The sequence below is a fragment of the Solanum tuberosum genome, unplaced genomic scaffold, assembly GCF_000226075.1.
Source record: "Solanum tuberosum cultivar DM 1-3 516 R44 unplaced genomic scaffold, SolTub_3.0 scf00121, whole genome shotgun sequence".
Lineage (NCBI taxonomy): Eukaryota > Viridiplantae > Streptophyta > Magnoliopsida > Solanales > Solanaceae > Solanum > Solanum tuberosum.
In genome coordinates, this window is record NW_006239046.1 from 1237918 (window position 1) to 1254049 (window position 16132).

The window sequence follows — 16132 nt, forward strand, 5'->3', positions numbered from 1 at the left end:
ATTTTTTACAGTAAAAAGTAAAAAGGAAAAGCATAATATTATTAATTATTAATCATTAAAAGGGAAAGAACGGAAAACTGTAAATAATGGAAACATTTGCCATTCATCCAAATAGTAATACATAATTAGATTAATTAATAATTAGTTATAATTTAATATTCACAATTTTTTATTTATAAACAATCAATATTAATAATTTTTTTTATTGATTTCAAATGAAATTTAAGATATGTGGGTTGTGCAAGTGTGCAACGAAGTTTTATTATAAAGGTGTTAAATTTTATTTGTCCATCTTGCAAATTTCCTCAACTAGATATTCAAGTTATATACATTTTACATACGTACATACTCTATTTTGTGGGTAATTATCATTTTTTATATAAAATATTTAAACCAACTTTTCACAGCTAATTATCATTCTTTATAAATTGTTAAATAATAAAAATAATAACATAACAATAATAATAATAATATAATAATAATCTATATTATAGGAAATGTGATAGCGCCTATGTGTCAGCACCACAAAAATAATTTTTACGAAAAAAAATGAAATCTTCTCTCTCTCTATATATATATGTGTGTGTGTAATAGGAGAGGTTATAGAGTATGTTATTTCTTCTTTTTTTTGGGAAGTTTTCAATTTATATTAATAATTAATAAGAATTTATTTATTATTTTCAGTAATAAATAAAATTATTATTATTATTTATTAATAAAAATGTGAAAACTTCCCAAAAATTATTATTATTATTTTTTGGTAAATTTTATGTTCTTTATATAGTATTTATTTAAATTCAAAGATAAAAATTCAAATTTGGACGTCAACCAATTTTTATACTTATTTTTTGGTATAGTTTTATATTGCAACTATAAAAATATAAAAAAAGAATGAAAGATAAAGTTTATTAAAATTAGTGTACAAATAAAGATAAATTTTACTAAATATAATTAATTTTTAAAATTTTGAATTTGAATGGGAAGTTACCATTGATTTTTTAAAATTTGAATCGAAAACTAACTCTATACTAGATAAAGCCAAATTTTAATCTATATTTTCCTATATAAACTAATTTTCCATCAAAATTTTTATTTTATTCTCTACATATAAAAATATATAAAAAAATTTGAAAGATAAAGTATTTTAAAATTAGTTTACAGATAAAGATAAATTTTATTATATATAATTAATTTTTTTAATTTTGAATTTGAATGGGAAGTTACCATTGATTTTTTAAAATTTGAATCGAAAACTAACTCTATACTAGATAAAGCCAAATTTTAATCTATATTTTCCTATATAAACTAATTTTCCATCAAAATTTTTATTTTATTCTCTACATATAAAAATATATAAAAAAATTTGAAAGATAAAGTATTTTAAAATTAGTTTACAGATAAAGATAAATTTTATTATATATAATTAATTTTTTTAATTTTGAATTTGAATGGGAAGTTACCATTGATTTTTTAAAATTTGAATCGAAAACTAACTCTATACTAGATAAAGCCAAATTTTAATCTATATTTTCCTATATAAACTAATTTTCCATCAAAATTTTTATTTTATTCTCTACATATAAAAATATATAAAAAAATTTGAAAGATAAAGTATTTTAAAATTAGTTTACAGATAAAGATAAATTTTATTATATATAATTAATTTTTTTAATTTTGAATTTGAATGGGAAGTTACCATTGATTTTTTAAAATTTGAATCGAAAACTAACTCTATACTAGATAAAGCCAAATTTTAATCTATATTTTCCTATATAAACTAATTTTCCATCAAAATTTTTATTTTATTCTCTACATATAAAAATATATAAAAAAATTTGAAAGATAAAGTATTTTAAAATTAGTTTACAGATAAAGATAAATTTTATTATATATAATTAATTTTTTTAATTTTGAATTTGAATGGGAAGTTACCATTGATTTTTTAAAATTTGAATCGAAAACTAACTCTATACTAGATAAAGCCAAATTTTAATCTATATTTTCCTATATAAACTAATTTTCCATCAAAATTTTTATTTTATTCTCTACATATAAAAATATATAAAAAAATTTGAAAGATAAAGTATTTTAAAATTAGTTTACAGATAAAGATAAATTTTATTATATATAATTAATTTTTTTAATTTTGAATTTGAATGGGAAGTTACCATTGATTTTTTAAAATTTGAATCGTAAACTAACTCTATACTAGATAAAGCTAAATTTCAATCTATTTTTTCCTATATAAAGTAATTATCCATCAAATGTTTTTCATAAAAAAATCTAAAACAAAAAAATAACATAAAAAACTGATTTATAATAATTCAAAATACCGTCAAACATGCACAATATAACCAAAATTTTAATTGAAATCATATTGTCAGACTGATCCTAAATATTTGCTCCATTTTGCTCCTCCTTTATAGCAAACACGTTCATGCCTCCCTTTTTTATAGCGTATATTATATTAAGAGGAAAGAATTATAGGCAACTAAATCAATAAACTCTTTGACTTTCAATTTGAGTATCTCCTCAACCTACTAATAATTAATTATAATTAGTAGTCTTAAAATAAGTTTTAACACTACAATTTAACTATCACTTACTACACACAAAAAATAATTTATCATTGAATTAAAAAAAATTAAATTAAAATATAAAATAAAATTAAAAGAGATAATGTTAGTTCAGTTGAGGATTTTGAGTAGTCAAGTGCCTCCTTATTATTTCAAATTTTACTTTAAATTACTAAATCGATTGAGCGTATTTATTAGTTTTAATTTTGTGTAAAAAGAAAATGTATGACTAAGGTTATTTAAGTGGAGTGATAAACAGGCTGAGAAAATGATCAACAAATATTTTATTATTATTTTCATTATATAAATTTTTTAATTTAATATTTTTTAAATGCTATGTTTTTAATTAAATTCCTATCATGCTTAAATTTTTTTATGTAATATTTTTATAATATTAATTTTAGATTTTAAAGTTGATGTATATTCTTTGCAACTTGAGAATTTTATGATAAATTTGTATCATATTTGATCCTTTTTCATAAATTATAAGTGTTTAAGATGTGTCAAGAAGTACGGAAAAACTTGCTTTGCAAATCATCTCATAAATATGAAATAATAACGCATACGTTAATAGGTTTCACTCATTGATATACTAATTTACATTAAAAAATTTGAACACATGATGTATAACATAATTACTTTCTTTAATATTATCCGCGCAACGCGCGGGTACATATACTAGTAGTTTTAGCGGGAAGAAAAAAAAACAAAAAAAAACTCACGAATAGATGTTAAAATAGCAGCAGCACCTTAGAAGCATTTCCTGTGAACAATGGATGGACCAGATTTGTCATAGTTGCCCTTCGAAATCCACATCTGATTAAGCATAGAACATATTTAAGTTAGCAACAACACAATTCAAAATGCAGTTTAAAATTGCAAAAGTATATGCAAGAGAAGATTTTAAAAGATAAAGATTTGCCTCCTGGAATGTGCTAAGTGATGCAAGCATGGATCCTCCAATCTAGACATTGTACTTTCTCTCTGGTAGAGAAAAAACCTTAATCTTCATGCTATTGGTAGTGAAGATATTGATTTCCTTGATCATATGATAAACACCCTGGAAATGTATATTTGAAACCCTTATATCAAGCATTGCCCTATGTAGTTGTCTTGGAACTATGCGAAAGAAAAAAGATGTTCAGGTTTTTGTCTGCCTCCTTCATCTATCAAAGATTTTTTAGCATTGTAGATGAAACTCTATTACCTTTTCACATTGTGGTCTATGTATTCATTCTAAATTCTTCATGATAGATTCTATTTTCATCCTAAAAAGAAATTTTTGTTAGTCACCTTGTAGCTAACCATCTTTGTGTCATCTTTTCTTCTCTTGAGTGTCTTATTCACGATCACTGCATGGCAAGGATCGTTCACTAGTTGAATAACTTTATTATATGGATAATCTTCTCTACATTCTTTTTTCCAGCTACTTCTTAAGGATAATGAATGGAGTTGTAGGTAGTCTCATGGATACCTGCAACTTCCATACCAATCATAGATGACTCGAAGAGGACCTCTGAGCAATAGAACCTCTCAACACCAATGGCAATAACTTGTCCTTCAGGAAATTCATAGTTCTTTTCAATGGGGGAGCTCTCCTGGTAGTTTCAATCTCCTGCTCATAGTCAAGAGACACATTGTCAAGCTTTTTCTTGATGTCATTTCACAAGAGGTAGCAGGAAGATAATTCACCTCCCTCTTTTCTAGTTCACCCATCATATCAGTTTTTGGCTTCTACTAATAAATAAATAAAGAGCTCAGAATATAATAATCAGTTTCACATAGAATATTCTTTAAAATTTAGGAAGTAGCATGTAACGACTTATTCCCGTCATTATAAAAAAGCCAAGGGGGAAAGAATTGGGGCCATAATTTTTTTTGTAGTAACTTGGGATTTCCTAGTCTAGTCCAGATTTGGATGAAATAAGAGTCATGCGAGTCTAGGGAAATCTGGTAATGAATGAGAGATTTAATAATGAATTTGATTACATAAGTGGATAGCTAAGACGTTAAAGAATCCGTACGACTTTACAGAATCAAATTCGGGCGAGTAGAACTCCCGAAACTGACCTTAGCGTGAACAAGTTGTTTTTGAATGTCATGAATTGAAGGTGTATATTGAAATGGGGGCTTGGAACTTAAATTCTGAGGTTCTGTCTCCGTGTAAGCCACCAGGGCAGCGCCACTGTGGTGGGATGGGGTCCGCCGTATTGGCTCAGTTGCGAATTAAGTCGAGATTAAACCCCAAAAATGTTATTTTCTGCAAGTTTCGTTCTTGAGAGCTAGGAGATGACCACGGGCGATTTCTTGACAGTTTTCCACTGCTTTTGGTGCAAAAAGTAAGGATTTTACTCTCATAATCCATTTTTTGATTCGTAGAATGTAGATTCTTGGTTAAATATTATTGGGGGAGGGTTTTGGACTGAATTTGATGGTGGGAAAAAGCCCTAGCTGCACCTTCGGATCATGGGTTATTGGGTTAGTTATAATCCGGGTAATTAGACCTTAATGTATTGATCCTTGTATTAATTTTTTATTTTTAGACCACGAACAAGCGGAAAGAATCCGAAAAGGGAAGATTCAAGTGCCTTAGGGGATTCAAGCTTGGTTTTGAGGTAGGTGATGGTTTGATTTCTTGTTTGCGTGATATATGTTGGTGATTACTTCATTGTAATGCATGTATGCATGTGAATGAAGCCTTGATGATCAAACCTAATGAAATGAGTACGAATGAGTAAATGTATGCCTTGATTTGACACTTGATTATATGGTTGTGAGAATGTACATATGAGCGTGATTGTAATTGTGGTTATGTTGAATGGACCGGGTGTCACGTTCCAACACACTAACTTGGATCCGGTGCCACGTTTCAACAGATATATGGGATCGGGTGTCATGTCCGGCACACTAATTGGGATCAGGTACCACGTTCCGATACACTAACAGTTTGGGTATGGGTTCCATGAGAGGACCATTGAATTGTCATATTTACTTGTTATTGAGAATGTGAATTTGTATATTACTTTTGAATTGATAATTGTGTATACATTCTGTGCATGTCATGTTTACCTTGTTGTGGCTGCTTATATATGTTGCGTTTGCTGGAATAGCCGCGTGATCCTACCAGTACACGGTGGTTGTGTCCTGATACTGCACTTGCTCGTTCTTTGTTGAGTACAAGAAATCTTCAGGCAAATACTGATAGACCTCAGCTAGGAGAGTAGTGATCAAGATCGGATTTCAAGGCTGGGCCAGCTCTTTCAGGCTGCCATGAAGTCCTTCATTTTGTTTAGTCCATCTATCCGGACTTAGACTATTGTTTAGATACTTTTATGTTTGGTTGGGTTGTACCCTTTTCTTAGACTTGTTGCACTTTAGATGTTTTGTTACATTGACTTTCAGGTTCTAGGGGTAGTTTTCTGCAATGTTTGGTCGTTTTGTTTTTGATAATTTTCCGAGTTTATGGGAACTCCAATTTTCTTTAGATATTTAAACCTGCTTCCGTATCTTTAAATGTTCTAGTTTTTGTTAAGTTGTGTAGATGAGTTGTAGTAATGGTTCTCCCACCGAAGGGTTAGTGTGGGTGCCAATCATGACGGTCTGGGTCGTGATAAAATTGGTAACAGGGCCCTAGGTTCGTTGATATCACTGTACCAAAATGAGTTTAGTAGAGTCTCGCGGAACTGTACAGAGACGTCTATACTTCTCTTCGAGAGGCTATAGGACTTTAAGAAGTCTCTCTGTTTTCTCTTGTCTCCTTTCGTGCTATAACTTGATTCCAATTGGTATCTAATCTCCTTCACTCTTCTGTCCGCAGATGGTTAACACTCACTTTAACGGTGTCAGACCCGTAGCTCCTGTCAATGAGCTTGCTAAGAAGTCCGTAACAAGAGGCCGCGGTCGAGGCAGAAGTAGAGGAAAATAGGGGGTAGAGGCCGAGGAAGGGTAGAACCCGCTAGGGGTGGAGTTCCGGTTGAGAATGTGCCCAAAAATGAGGATCCTCCTGTGCATTATGAAGAGATACAGGAGAATGTTGAGGTTGAGAATAAGGAGGATGTTGGACAAGAGGAAGAGGTACATGCTGAAACTACAAGTATTCCTCCCTTAGACCCAGTGTTAGCTTAACAGATTATGTCTATCATGAAAGGATTCGTTGGTCCTGGAGTTCTTCCCATAGCTCAAGCAACTCAAACTCCCGCCAACCCCTATTTCTATTATTGTCCCCAAGGTGGGTGGAACTGTAGGTACTGATACCTTCTTCTGTCCTTTGTTGGGTCCTGTGATGTCTGGTAATGAGCATGAGATGCTGACTAAGTTTTTGAAACTAAAGTCGCATGTGTTCCATGGTTCTGAGAGTGAGAACTCCTATGAGTTCATCTTAGATTGTTATGAGAGGCTACGTAAGTTGGGTATTGTCCATCAGCATGGAGTAGAGTTTGTGACTTTCCAGTTTCAAGGTGAGGCTAAGCAGTGGTGGAGAGCTTATGTGGAATATGCAAATCGTCAGCTTTACCCCCAATCACTTGGACACAGTTTCATGCCTTGTTTTTGGAAAAGTATGTGCCCTGGATCTTGAGAGATCGCAAGAAGTATGAGTTCATGGATTTGGAGCGGGGTGGTATGGCTGTAGCTGCTTATGAGGCTAAGTTCCATGGCTTGTCTAGATATGTTATGCAATTGGTAACTACTGAGGAGGAGAGGATTCGTCTGTTTGTCAAAGGGTTGAACCCTGAACTTTAGGTATCGTTTGTTCACATGACTTCTGCAGGAAAAAGCTTCAATGAGGTGACCGACTTTGTGAAGAAAGTAGAGAGAGTTAGACGTGATGGGCAGGCTAAGGCTTTGGCTAACAAAGCCAAGAGCATATGTAACTTTCAGGGATCTTACTCCAGAGGTTCAGGTAGGCCGACACTTGCAGCTCGACCAATTCAGTCTGCCATGCCTGCTTCTACATGTAGTTATTTGGGAACCCCACCACATAATTTTATACAGGATAGCCAGGGAGCCGTGTCTTCGGCCAGCGACAGACCTTCTTTTGATCGTACTTGTTATAATTGTGGGGAAACTGGGAACATGAGGAGAGATTGTCCCCAACCGCGCATGTTGGATTCTGGCAGCAGCAGACTACAGTAGTTGTACCCGCGGGAAACAGTAATAATGGTAGAGGACGTTCACAGGGTGGGAGAGGAGGAAATCAGTGAGGTCGTGGAGGTCAGGGTAATGGTAATGTAGGCAGGGGAGCAGCGTAACCAGGCAAGGAAGTCGTCCGTCAAGATGAAAGGACCCAGTTTTATGCCTTTTCGGGCAAGACCGAGGCGGAGACATCTGATGTAGTAATCACATGTACTATTCTTGTCTGTGATCGTATGGCTAATGTGTTATTTGATCTGGGTTTTGATGTTTGCGTAATCAAGACACAACTTTCGATGCAAGTGTCTACGATCGTACAATAGTTTAGTAACCCAACCAAGGGTTGGGATCGTTCCCAAGAGAGTGGTTTTGAGATTTAATAGAAAAATAAAATTTAGCTCTAACTAGTCATAGCTAAACACATTAAAGATTAAAAACAATGTAAATTAAAGGGGGACACAAGAGTGTCAATTAACAATGGGGTTTTTCCACTAGTAAATAAAAACAACAAAGTAAACAAGGATTTCTAATTAATGAGAGGGTATCCTTGGGATGTGACGGGAATACGGGTTAAGCTAGATTATTGGGTACATGCTTTCCATAAAAGAGTCATAGAATAATTGTGACTAGGCTAAACTTTAAGGGGGATAAGCTCTCTCGATAATTGGGTACATGCTTTCGACAGAAGATTCATAGAATAATTGTGCCTAGGCTTGACTTTAAGGGGGATAAGCTCTCTCTTGAGAAACTTACCCCGTTTCAAATGCATTCCTCTCGGACACCCAGTTGCCGCATGAAGACCAGCCTACGCCTTAACCTACTCACTCTCTCAAGCTGAGTGCGTGGGAATGAGACTAGGATTCACTATCTCGAGCTGAACCTCATGTCGACCCACTTCATCGGCCATCAATTTAGTAGTTTTAGTTTTACGACCTCTCTCTCGAGCAAGCCGAAAACACATAAATAAACTTGTATTTGCAACTACAAATTCATTAAATTCATCCACAACTACTAAACAAAATCACAATTAAACTATGATTAAACTATCAGCAAGCAAGACCCAACAATTATCTTAACCCATATTCGCTAAATCACACCCCAAGAATTGGGGTTTTTAGCCACACATGTATAAGAGATATAAATTTATACCAAATTGAGCTCGCATTCAACTGGGTATGAAGATTTAAGTCTTGATACTGGCCAAAATTGAAGAATCCAAGAGACCCAAATCCAAATTTTGAAGATGAAACCTTTTGGATCTTCAAGTCTTCAAAACCCTCTCAAACTTAGAGCAAAAATATCAAAAAGTACTATTCTATATTAAAATTATAATAATTGTTCCACTCTTAAAACTACAACTCTAACTAGTATTTATAGTTTTCATAGATTTGTGCTGCAATGGATCATTCAGTGTCGTTAGTCGAAATCACTGATCAACTCAGCGATTCGCCTTTTGGTGTAGTTCATCGCCGTCTTGCACCAGCCTTCAACATCGTCGTGCTCTGGCTCATTAGGTGACATGGTACTGCTTCGTGGAACTTCTTGGCGATGCGCCGATTGCTCCCTTTTTCCGCCGACTTGATCTTTTCCTTTGGGGCTCAGTACACTAGAACAAAAGGCGAAGTAAGACCCTTCGGCGACTCGCCAAGTGGACTCGGCGATCCCCAAACCTTCATTTCTTCGTTCTTTTCAGCTTTTTCGTTCCTTTTTGTGACGTAGTGTCCATGCTTTCCTTTCAATCAACAAGTTGGGGGTGTGGTGAAAAGATAAGGGCAAGTCAATAAGTGCAAGGAAAGTCTCCTCTTACCCATGGTTTTAAGAAAAATGGAACCCCTCCATATATAAAAAAAGAAGAGAAAAGAGAAAGAAAAAGAAAAAGAATGAAAAAGAAAGTTGTGAAATAAGTACAAAAGAGATGGGGTTCCCATACAATCCATGAAAGTGAATAATAGGATGACTTATGAGCACTAAAGAGAATGATGAAGGAAAATGAAAGGAAGTGTTGTGAGCACCACATTTTATGAGGATGAAAGTCACTGAGCCTAAATGACCATACCGTTGCACTCAACCCTATTACAAGCCTTGAAAAAACCTTTTTGATCTTGAGTAAGTTGAAACAAATGTTGATTGGAAGGAAATAATGGACACTATGTCGCAAAAAGGAACAAAAAGGTTGAGAAGAACAAAGAAATGAAAGATTGAGGATCACCAAGTCCACTTGACGAGTTGCCGAAGGGTCTTACTTCACATTTTGTTCCAGTGTGCTGAGCCCTGAAGGAAAGGATCAAGTCGGCGGAGATAGGGAGCAGTTGGCGCATCACCAAGAAGTTTCGCGAAGCAGTACCATGTCGCCCAATGACCCAGAGCACGATGATGTTGAAGGCTGGTGCAAAACGGTGATGAACTACACCAAAGGGTGAATCGTCGAGTTGATCGGCGATTCCGACTAACGACGCCGAATGATCCGCTGCAGCACAAATCTGTGAAAACTATAAATACTAGTTAGAGTTATAGTTTTAAGAGTCGAACGATTATTATAATTCTCATATAGAATAGTACTTCTTGGTATTTTTGCTTTGAGTTTGAGAGGGTTTGGAAGACTTGAAGAAGAAGAGAGTTTTATCTCTAAGGATTTAGACTAGGGTCTTTTGGATTCTTCATTCTTGGCCTGTAAGAAGACTTAAATCTTCATACCCATTTGAATGCAAGCTCATTTAGGTATAAATTTCTATCTCTTGATGTATGGCTAAAACCCCAATTCTTGGGGTGTGATTTAGCGAATATGGGTTAAGATAATTGTTGGGTCTTGCTTGCTGATAGTTTAATCGTAGTTTAATTTTGATTTCATTTAGTGGTTGTGGATGAATTTAATGAATTTGTAGTTGCAAATACAAGTTTATTTATGTGTTTTCGGCTTGCGAGAGAGAGAGGTCGTAAAACTAAGACCACTAAATTGATGGTCAGTGTGAGTGGGTCGATATGAGGTTCAAGTCGAGAGAGTGAATCCTAGGCCCATGTCCACACACTCAGCTCGAGAGAGTGAGTGGGTTAAGGCGTAAGCTGGTCTTCACGCGGCAAGTGGGTTTCCGAGAGGAACGCATTTGAAACGGGGTAAGTTGCTCGAGAGAGACCTTATCCCCCTTAAAGTCTAGCCTAGTCACAATTACTCTATGAATCTTCTATCGAAAGCATGTACCCAATAATCTAGATTAACCCATATTCCCGTCACATCCCAAGGATCCCCTCTCATTATTTAGAAACCCTTGTTTATGTTGCTGATTTTCCCTTACTTGTGACAAAACCCCCAATTGTTAATTGACACTATTGTGTCCCCCTTTAATTTACAATATTTTTATTTGTTAATGGCTTTAGCTACGACTACTTAGAACTAAGTTTTATTTTTCTATTAATTTTTAAAACCACTCTCTTGGGAATGATCCCAACCCTTGGTTGGGTTACTAAACTATTGTACGATTGTAGACACTTGCATTGAATGTTGTGTCTTGATTACGCAAACATCAAAATGGCGCCGTTGCTGGGGAGTGGTGTTATTTGAGAATTTTTAGATTAGTAGAATTTTTGTTCTTCTTAGTTGTAGTTTTACTAACTTAAGTTTTAGTTTTGTTTTGATTGTTAGAGTTTTGAAGCAGGGGAGTTGAACATATCGAGCAGTACTTGCAAGCTAATGGAGCTGCCGTCATTAGAAGGGATGATGTTCCGAGATATGATCCTAACTATTAGGCAATCGGAAGGCGAACAACTTCATGAGGCATGGCTGAAGTTCAAAGCACTTCTGGGTCAATGCCTTACTCACGGAATCCACGAAAGAGTCATTTTGGAACCTTTCGCACATTTTTGCCACCCTTTATATGCTCATGAATGTGGCTGTTCTTTTGCAAAATTTAAGTCTCGGTCCCGATCAATACCGATGACTTGAATAGTGCTCTCAATCGAACGAACATGAATGCGCGACTACGATGAGGCCAAATGAAGTTGCATAGACAATATGTGAACTCTTTGCATCTCGTTGTGATTAGCCATTTATCAAATCGATTCTCTTGTGATGATCATTGCACACTAGCGAAAGTGTAGATTCTTGTTTAATTGTAGTGTCAATGTCTAGTGTGAATGAGCTTACTTTGAACCATGTATGATAGATCCTAGAATTTACCCCATTGGTCCGGTCAACTAAGTGATGCTATCTCTTTATATGATCTTAGGCAACTTCTAAGAGTGTGAACCAATTTGACATATACCTCTTTTGTGACCTACCTTGTGAGTGTGTAAACCGCCTTTTTAACACCTCTTGAGCCTTACATTTCTTTGAAAGAAACTTGATGAAATTTAGACCTTTCTTAATCCATTACCTGTAATCCTCATGAAGTCGTGGTTAGTTGAATAACCAACTTAGGCCAAAAGCCTAAGTTGGGGGTGTGGTGAAAAGAAAAGGAAAGGTCAAGAAGTGCAAGAAAAGTTTCCGTTAACCCATGGTGTTGAGAAAAATGGAACCCCTCCATTTAAAAAAAAAGAGACAAAAAGAAAAGAAAAAGAATGAAAAAGAAAGTTGTGGAATAAAGAACAAAAGAAATGGGGTTTCTAAACAATCCATGGGAAGTAAATAATGGGATGACTTATGAGCATTAGCAAAAATAAAGAAGGAAAAGGAAATGAAGTGTTATGAATACCACATCTCATGAGGATAGAAGTCATTGAACCTAAAATGACCACACATTTGCACTCAACCCCATAACAAGCCTTAGAAAGACCTTTTTGATCTTGAGTGAGCTTAAACAAATGTCGATTGGAAAATACGGGCAAACCTATGGGTGAAAGCATGCATTGTGTTCATCTTTGTGCGTGTGAGCGTTGCATCTGATTCAGAAGCTTTACACTACAAACCATTGTGTGAATATGGAATCATTCCTTGTGTGAGGGCATTTGAACACTCTGGTTGATCTTGAACTTGCGTTTGAAGCAAGTATTGTGAGCATAAGATTCTTTGATATTGGTGAGTCACAAGTTGAATCTTTGAGTGCACATTTGATCTTTGCATAACTAAATTGAGTCTTGTTGTGTGCATTCATGATTGAGTCTTGTGTAGCACTGTTCGAGACACCCTTTTTGAACGGCTGAACTTGAGTTTGCTTGAGGACAAGCAAAAGTTTAAGTTGGGGTGTTGATGAGTCCACAAATTGGACTCATTTAGGGCTATATTATAATAGAAATTGTGTCCTCAAATGCTTATTTTATCTCAATATCTGCTGAAAACCCTTAGTTTCAGGTATTTGATGTTTGAAGGAAAACATGGACACTACATCGCAAAAAGGACGAAAAGGCTGAGAAAAATGAAGAAATGAAGGCCTGAGGATTGCTGAGTCCACTTGGCGAGTCGCTGAAGGGTCTTACTTCGCCTTTGTTCCAGTGTGTTGAACCCTGAAGGAAAGGATCAAGTCGGCGGAGATAGGGAGCAGTCGGTGCATCGCCGAGAAGTTCCGCGAAGCAGTACCATTTTGCCTATTGACTCAGAGCACGACGATGTTGAAGGCTGGTGCAAGACGGAGATGAACTACACCAAAGGGTGAATCACCGAGTTGATCAGTGATTCCGACTAACGACACCGAATGATCTGTTGTAGCACAAATCTGTGAAAACTATAAATACTAGTTAGAGTTGTAGTTTTAAGAGTCGAACAATTATTATAATTCTCATATAGAATAGTACTTTTTGGTATTTGCTCGGAGTTTGAGAGGGTTTTGAAGACTTGAAGAAGAAGAGGGTTTCATCTCCAAAGGATTTGGACTTGGGTCTTTTGGATTCTTCATTCTTGGTTTGTAACAAGACTTAAATCTTCATACCCATTTGAATGCAAACTCATTTAGGTATAAATTTCTATCTCTTGATGTGTGGCTATAAACCCTAATTCTTGGGGTGTGATTTAGCGAATATGAGTTAAGATAATTGTTGGGTCTTGCTTGCTAATAGTTTAATCGTAGGTTAATTATGATTTCGTTTAGTGGTTGTGGATGAATTTAATGAATTTGTAGTTCCAAATACCAGTTATTTATGTGTTTTTGGCTTGCGAGAGAGAGGTCGTAAAACTAAGACCACTAAATTGATGGCCAGTGTGAGTGTGTCGACATGAGGTTCAACTCGAGAGAGTGAACCCTAGTCCCATCTCCACACACTCAGCTCGAGAGAGTGAGTGGGTTAAGGCGTAGGCTGGTCTTCATGCGGCAAGTGGGTGTCCGAGAGGAACACATTTGAAACGGGTTAAGTTGCTCGAGAGAGAGCTTATCCCCCTTAGTCTAGCCTAGTCACAATTACTCTATGAATCTTCTATCGAAAGCATGTACCCAATAATCTAGCTTAACCCGTATTCCCGTCACATCCCAAGGATCCCCTCTCGTTACTTAGAAACCCTTGTTTATTTTGCTGTTTTTACCTTACTTGTGACAAAACCCCCAATTGTTAATTGACACTATTATGTCCCATTTTAATTTACAATGCTTTTACTCGTTAATGTCTTTAGCTACTACTAGTTATAACTAAGTTTTATTTTTCTATCAATTCTTAAAACCACTATCTTGGGAACTATCCCAACCCTTGGTTGGGTTGCTAAACTATTATACGATCGTAGACACTTGCATTGAAAGTTGTGTCTTGATTACGCAAACATCACTCGGGTTTGTCCGCGATGGGAAGGTCTTTTCGGCGAATCACCAACTACTTTCGGCGAGCATGGGTTTGTCCATCGAAAGTTACAGTGCATTAGGGGGTCATAATAACATACAAAGGGCGATCAAGAGTACTTTCGGCGAGTCACCGAGTGCTTTCAGTGACCCATGACTTCTCGCCAAAAGTTACAGACTCAAACATCCAATTTGACACGATATTAAGGGCGAGATAGAGACATTGGGTGAATCGCCGAAAGATTCGGCAAGCACGACCCAGCTCGCCAAATGGCCCAACGTGCCCATTTTCAATCCACCTTCTCGAATTCAATCCCGCAAACCCCAAAAACAAAATCAAAGAATGCACTAACGAAATTCAAACAAGACCCACACTACCCATTACCTCGGGATACTCAGATTTCTCCTGGATTTGCCTAATTTGGCCATTTGACGATATTTGCTCTTAAGAGTAGTGTCACCCGCTCTATCTTTGAGAAATTTTTTAACATTTAGCACAAATGTGGGATACTCAGATTTCAACAGTCAATCTAACGACACACAATCATAACCCAATTCATTAAAAAGCGCAAAAATTATGGACATTTGACAATTAAACAATACGGGCAAGTTTTTAAAATTAAAATAGGCATTTAAGCATTTTAATCCTATTAGAGAGGCCAAGCACACAACAATACATTACGATCATTGCGAATGAGTACAAAACTTTTGAGATTAATGCTGGGGTTTTAGAAACTAACTTTCAATGCCGATTGAAATATGATTGAAATGCTAGGCGGCAAAGAAATCCTAGTTCCGAGCACCAATCAATAACTAAAATACTAATTGAAAGCAAGGAGATTGAGATTACTACCTTGGTGTGAGTTTTGAAGTTTAAAAAGTGAGGGAAAGTGAAGAAGTTTGAATTTTAAGACTTTTGGCCATTATAAACCGTCCAGTTCGTGTCCATTTGGCGACGTTAGTATTGCTCGCCGAATGGTCTCGTGTGTCGCCGAGTTTTACAGGGCTTCTAGTGTACATGGAGGTCCAAACACCGGACACTAGCCGGATCGCCAACACGTTCCGCGATTCACCAACTGGATTCTTATTTCGCAAACCTGCACTTTTCAACACATTCTTCGTTTTAACCTACAAAAATCAACACACCATTATTTATAAAAGCAAACTAAAGCATTTAAAACCTTGGGTTGCCTCCCAAGAAGCGCCTTATTTAACGTCGTGGCTCGACGTGAGCTACCAGTCAAACTTCGTCTCTAGGTTAGACCTAATGCCACTAGGCAACCCGCCTTTACTGCTTGGGTAGAGATGAGGCAATGTGTGGTCCAAGAGGTCTTCAATCAACTTGATTGATCTTGAGTGAAAGCCACTCATCTGATTCAGTACCTCTATGCTTTCCCTCATCTCCTCTAGCATTCTATCTTGCTCGTGAAGCTTTTGGAGAATGATGAATAGCGTATCCTCGATACGTTTATTTTCATTGCTCCTAGACCTTTCTCGCTCATAAAGAGGTATGTGCCTCCTTTGGCTCTTGCACTGGTTTTACACCTTTGAGATTTTGGTGGCCAAGTCGTTCAGTTGAGTTACCAGTGCAACTAACTTAAAGTCACCCTCGACTTCTTGGTTCGCCTCAGCTAACTTGCCACCACTTCCCTCAGCCATGCTCAGGGTTTCTGCACACAACAACTTGGAGAAAAACAAAACAAAATAAAATTAGTAAAACTACAACTATTAAAAATA

The 16132-nt window shown here is 35.9% G+C and overlaps 1 protein-coding gene across 1 annotated transcript; it reads right to left on the reverse strand.

The window, feature by feature from the left end:
• Positions 1–3326: 3326 nt before the first annotated feature.
• Positions 3327–4292, reverse strand: LOC107061175 (actin-like). The gene is made up of 4 exons (XM_015310010.1): positions 4269–4292; positions 4051–4174; positions 3870–3928; positions 3327–3392 (listed from the first exon to the last, which is right to left on the reverse strand). The coding sequence occupies exons 1-4, from the start codon at positions 4290–4292 to the stop codon at positions 3327–3329; spliced, it is 273 nt and encodes a 90-aa protein (XP_015165496.1).
• Between the last annotated feature and the right edge of the window lie 11840 nt (positions 4293–16132).

Coding starts and splice junctions, on each gene's coding strand:
- LOC107061175 (XM_015310010.1), bottom strand. CDS start 4,292: ATGGGTGAACTAGAAAAGAGGGAG. Junction 3,929..4,050: donor GATTGGTATGGAAGTTGCAG/GTATCCATGAGA, acceptor CTTGCCATGCAG/TGATCGTGAATAAGACACTC. Junction 3,393..3,869: donor CAAAGATGGTTAGCTACAAG/GTGACTAACAAA, acceptor ATGCTTAATCAG/ATGTGGATTTCGAAGGGCAA.